Source organism: Hyla sarda, chromosome 5, assembly GCF_029499605.1.
Source record: "Hyla sarda isolate aHylSar1 chromosome 5, aHylSar1.hap1, whole genome shotgun sequence".
Taxonomy (NCBI): domain Eukaryota; kingdom Metazoa; phylum Chordata; class Amphibia; order Anura; family Hylidae; genus Hyla; species Hyla sarda.
Window position 1 is genome coordinate 30768799 of NC_079193.1, and position 6000 is coordinate 30774798.

The window sequence follows — 6000 nt, forward strand, 5'->3', positions numbered from 1 at the left end:
TACTCGGTCTTTAAAAAAATGGTATCGGGACATCCCTATAAAGAACCCATGCTTCATAATTTGGCTACTCTTATGCCTGTGACCTTTAAAGGGGTACTCCGGCTCCAAGACATCTTAACCTCTGCTAGATTGCGTGCTGGGGACCCACGCAATCTAGCATGCAGCACCCACCTGTAAGCACTGCTGGAGGCTCTTTGTTATGCCTCCCGACCATGGGGACTGAGTATTGTGACGTCACGACTCCGCCCCCGTGTGGCATCACGTCCCGCCTCTTCAATGCAAGTATATGGGAGGGGGTGTGGATAGGGGATAAGATGTCTTGGGGTCGGAGTACCCCTTTTAAATTTAGACCAGTAAGTGAAACGCTGCTCTTAGTGCTTTTCCCTTTTTTTTGTAGGTGTTAATTCTTTTTAGTTTTCAAACGGATACAAATTTATTTTTTTTTTTAATTTTGCTACATCTAGCCTTAGTCACACTTCATATATGGTAGGGGGGTTAGTTTACCAGGGTTACTTTTGCATATAGAGACAGTGGCATTACCATTTATAGCACTCACTGGGTACAGGAGGCAATGTAGTATACACCACTTCTATCTTCTAAGGGTCTTGACCTGCTACATAGGAGATTTAATGGAGTGATGCCGGAAGACTTTGCTGCAGACTTGGCGCCTGTGCCAGGCAGGTGGGTTAAGAGAAGTATTAGGAAGAGTGGTGTCAAATCAGGACAAAGAATGACTTTTTATCAAGAGATGTAAAAATGATTTCATTTTCAAAGGCTGACTTTTTTTTATTTATTTTTTATTTTTTTTGTTCTTTTTCTAAAATAATTTTGGTATTTTTCTTTTCATATACAGAAAATTCTTCCAAAGAACAGCATATTAGCCAATGCACTGAACTGGGGAGTCCGTGTTTTACACTTGGATGGTAAGAAAGAAATGTTCCTGGTGGATCTAGGTATCTGGAGCCGTATGAGCAGCTATTTGTATATTTTTTCCTCATCGTTGTGTAATAACTGGGATATTTTTTTTTTTTTTTTTTTTTTTTTTTTTTTTTTAAAAGCCATAAACTATTGTATGTATTTTTCAGAAGCAAAAATATATATTGATCAAAAGAAGAGATCTTTGCAACAGGTGAAGCAATCACTGCAGCCAGATGCATCTACAAAGTCTGTAGTAAGTGGTATTGTGTCTTTTTGTTTTTTTATGATTTATTATAATTTTTATTTTACTTGTTGTTATGTAGTAGTAGTTTTTTTTTTATTCGGGAATTTCTTCATTAAAGGACAGTATATGAGTAAAATGTTAGTCTTAAAAGAAGCTAACTTTTCTCTTCACTGTACTACTAACACTGTCCAATATTTTTTGCTTTGACAGGTAAAACGTCCAGCAGCACGACGGAAAGTCAAAGGTCAGTTTTACGTTATTCCCCCCTCAAAAAAAAAAAAAAACATTTTGACTGAATTTTTTTTTTTCTTTTGCAGCGCAGAAACTAAAGAGTCCGTTTATCAAGGTGGAAGACAGCAGCTGGTAGTTTTGTTTTTTTTTGTTATGCTAATATTTGGAGGATTATAAATATCTTCAGAAGTGTTTGTGTATGCAGAGATGCCTACTATATACCTTTTTACTGTACCTGTTTTGGATTCATTACAGTAGTTTGTACAGTTTTGCACCGTTTAGACCCCTTGACAGCAGTGTAATACTGGGCACGATCAAAACATAACCTGTTGGATGCCAGTGGTATCCATTATGCAATGCATATTTCACAAGTGTGAACAGAGCCTTAAATGAACTGAATAGTATTGGGTGGCTAAATGGATAACTATAGCAGACTTAAAGGGGTACTCCGCCCCTAGATATCTTATCCCAATCCAAAGGATAGGGGATAAGATGTCTGATCGCCGGGGTCCCGCCGCTGATGACAGGGCGATACATGCCCCTCGTGCCGTCATGTCCTGCCCCCTCAAAAGTCTATGGGAGTGGGTGTGGCAGCCATCATGCCCACTCCCATAGACTTAAATTAAGGGGGCGTGGTGTGACGTCAGGAGGGGCCAGAGTCGTGACCCCACCCAGCCCCATAGACAAGCGTTTCCCAAACCAGGGTGTGTCCAGCTATTACAAAACTACAACTTCAGGCATGCTTCAGTTCTGCAACATCTGGTGGCACCCTGGCTGGGAAATGCTACCAAAGACATTGAAAGCAGCCTCAGGGCACATAGGGGACCACTACTTCTTAAGGAGGAATGGGGGGGGGGGGACTTATTGATGTGTTTCCATTGGATTGCCAGGACCTGGATTAGCCACATTTCATAGGGCTGATCTGCATTTAAAACAACTGCAAAATCAATGTTTCTCTTTCGGCTCCATTGGGGGACACAGACCTTGACACAGACCTTGGGTATATGCTGTTGTTGCTAGGAGACTTGACACTATGGAAACCAGCAGGATATACCCGCCAACAGAGCCTGAGGTAATCAGTTTAAGCTTAGTGTCGCAGGAGAGGGACACTAGTCTGAGGTTATCCCCAGACTTGGTGTAACTTTTTTTTATTTTTTCAGATAGGGACGTTTAGTTTCTTTTATTTTCCTGTTTTCAGGTGGGTTCTCAGGAACATAGCGTTCACTGTTTGCGATTGAGGGGGCACAGACATCGTGGATGTACTGTCAACCCCCTCTCGCCAACGGCCAGCGCCTGGGGTTGTACCTCACGGGTCCGGGTCCCCCTCTTTTCCCTGCTCGTCTCGCTTTTCAAGCCAGCATGATGCAGGTGACTAAAAGCTGGCTAAAGGCTTTATCAGGAAGATTTCATTAGGGAAGTTCTTCTGACTAAGGTGAGTATATTTCCCCCCTTTTTTCTTAGGTACTGGACTCTCCACAGCTGGAGGCACCCTTTTTTCTATAAGGGTTTATGGGACTGGCCAGGAGGGGTTCTACCCTCCCTTTTTACTCTATGGGGGCGGAAGTTTTTATTGGGGTTTGAGCAGTGGCATTTCTATATTTTGCGGGCATGTGTGTGTTATGTGCACAGTATGTATGAGGTGGCTGTCCTCTACAGCCGCAGCGTTTCTGTTCGGCGGTCGGGCGCTCCTTCAGCCCGGCCGCATAGACTTTTTTTTACTTTCATTTTCGGCCGTATTCTGCCGACGGCACTCGCCCGCTCCGTTCCCCCGAGGCGCACATGCGTTTACAAGGTGTGCTCGGGAGCGGGCGCCATCTTTATCTGGGTTATTAGTTCTGGACGTTAGCTCCGTCTACCCTGAGCCGCCGAAGCCTTTCAGGATGGCGCGAATCCCCTCCAGTCAGCGCTGTGCGTGCGCAGGGGGTTTGCAGTGCTAAAGTGTCATTGTAACGGACACGCCCCCTCTGGCCATTGGTCCAGTGTTTTCTCTCTCTCCCTCTCTCTGCTCACAGCAGCAGTCTGAGGGATACAGACCAGGGTGAGACTGTTCCTTTTTATTACTATGTCCGTGCCCAGTACTGTTTCTTCCTCTAGACAGATACTAGGTCCTTAGTTCCTTATTACACCTGTAATAGCTGTAACACAAAAATGTCTGGTTCTGCTGAACCTACTTGTTCGGCCTGCACCACTGCTCCCCCAGACCCCCCCCCCCCCCCCCCCCCCCCGGCTATTTCTACCGCAATGTTCTATCAGATCCGGTGGGTTCGGCCTTCCCTCCAGCCTGGGTTTCTTCCCTCTCAGTCTATATCTGACTTGGCGCTGGTCTCCCGTTCTGTGGTGATTGCCTTGGAGAGGTCCTCCCTCCGGGGGGACTCGCTCCCCTTCTCCCTACGCTTTTCGCAAGCGTAATAGGGTTGTTCCTCTGAATCATCCCCGGGGTCTTCGGACAGGTACGGGCGTTCCCATCATAGGTCTCGCCCCGCTACCTCAGCTTATCACAAGCGTCCCTCTTCCAGAGGACGCTCCTGCAGTCACCGCTCTGGCTCCAGAGCTGCGTACCAGGTCAGTCTCTTCCTCATCTAGGGCCGCCTCTAAGTGTTCCCATTTACCTCGGCACCCGTCTCAGAGGACCGCTCGGATTCTGCCGACACTGTGAACTCATTGGTTTCGGCCATAAGAGACACCTTTCATCTAGAGCACCCAGGAACTTCGGACGTGGCTCCAGAAGTTACCTTTCATTGTGACCGACCTCTTCCAGGGCTGCCTCACCGCCTTCTCATTCACCTGGATATGCCTGATGTGGTGTACTCATTGGTTTCGGCCATAAGAGACACCTTCCAGCTAAAGGACCCAGGAACTTCGGACGTGGCTTCAGAGGTCTCCTTTCTTCGGCACCAAAGACTTTCAGCTCTCTCGCTGAATTTGACGCCCTGCTGGAATCCGCCTGAAGGCACCCTGACTAAAAGTTTCAGAAAACGAAGAAGGTTCTAGCGTGGTATCCCTTCGCAAAAGACCTCATTGCTCGGTGAACCTCCTCTCCAACTGTGGATCTACCGGTCTCCTGCCTCTCTAAGGCGATTGTCTTGCCGTTGGCTTTTGCGGCTGCCTTCCAGGATCCAGCGGACAAGAAGGTGGAGACCTTGGAAAATTAGCCATTGAGACAGCAGGTTTTTTCTTTCTTCCTGCTTTTGCTTCTGCCTGGGTGTCAGATGCCCTTTCAGTATGGTCTCCCAACTCCGCCGGGGTTAGTATGCAGGATCCCTCCAGGGGATTTATCTAGACTAGCTCTCCGAGGCTCCTATGCCGGAGATTTTCTAGGTTCTGCTTCTATGCGCAGCCGCTGTGCTGCCTTTGCCACAGGCTACCTGGTAGCCCTCCTTTGCTCCATGTGGCTTATAGCCTGGAATGCGGACACAGCCTTCAAGAAGTGAGGCGACGGGCAAAAGAGTTCCTTATACCTCTGGATAAGGCTCGCAGAACCACTCTCCATCGGAAGTCCTCCTCCTTCCGGTCCTGCGGACCTTTGGTACCAACAAAGGTCCAGCCAGGCGCCTTCTCGGAGAGGGCTCCTTCCTTCCTGACCCGTCCATCCCGGAGGTCGGCTAACCGTTTTGGCTGTTTGGCGGCCCCAGCAGGCACCCGTAGGCCTACCTCAGCCTGAGGGGTCGCCCCCACCCTCCGGCTTTTCTCGAGTGGTTGGTCGTCTTACTCTTTCAAGATGCCTGGACACGCACTTTCCGGTTTCCTGGGTCAGGAATGTTGTAGCCAACGGATACAGGGTCGAATTTGCCTCCCTTCCATGGGACTGCCTTTTTTTTCTTCCCGGACCCCCCGGTCCTCCTCTCTAGCGGAGGCATTTCGGGGCGCGTTCTAGTTCCCTTTCTTCCACGGGGTAATAGTCCCTATTCCTTCAGGGGACGTTTTCAAGGTTTTTTTATTCCAACCTCCTTATGGTCCCCAAGACGGACGTTACTGTTTGCCCAATCTTGGTCCTCGAGTATCTCCACCAGCATCTTCTGCTTCCCATTCCAAAGGGAGTCTCTGTTCGGTGCTGGAGTCCATGGTTCAAGGGGAGTTTTTTCTTCCCTCGGTGGACATCAAAGATGCCTGCCTCCACATTCCAATATTTCCTGGTCATCAGCGGTACTTCCGCTTTGCAGTTCCGGACGGCCATTTTCTGTTGTGGCTCTCCCGAAAGAGAAAAAGGGATTTTTGTCTTATCGTAAAATCCTTTTCTCGGAGGATCCATTGGGGGACACAGCTCCCGCCCTTTCTTCGGTGTTCCTGTGTTTGGTTACCTGTCCGAGGATGTGTTCAGTTGTTTTTTGTTCTGGTTGCCTCGGACTGGTCTTTGTTCTCTACCTCTTGATCATCTCCTACTGCTTGGTGACTAAACGGATTACCTCAGGCTCTGTAGGCGGGTATATCCTGCTGGGAGAAGCCGACTTTTTGGTTTTCATAGTGTCAAGTCTCCTAGAAACAACAGCATATACCCGAGGTCTGTGTCCCTCAATGGATCCTCCGAGAAAAGGATTTTACGGTAAGACAAAAATCCTCCTTTTTTTTTTTTTTTTTTTTTTTTTTTTTTTGCTTAAAAATCCAAGAGA

General features: G+C 47.8%; 1 protein-coding gene across 1 annotated transcript in view; it reads left to right on the forward strand.

Moving 5' to 3' along the window:
* DBF4 (DBF4 zinc finger) overlaps positions 1–6000 on the forward strand; it is a 51181-nt gene that overhangs the window by 35620 nt on the left and 9561 nt on the right. Inside the window, exons 7-10 of the mRNA XM_056519131.1 lie at positions 854–923; positions 1086–1171; positions 1373–1406; positions 1480–1525. Of these exons, the coding sequence (XP_056375106.1) occupies positions 854–923; positions 1086–1171; positions 1373–1406; positions 1480–1525 (236 nt within the window). The remainder of the gene's footprint in view (positions 1–853; positions 924–1085; positions 1172–1372; positions 1407–1479; positions 1526–6000) is intronic.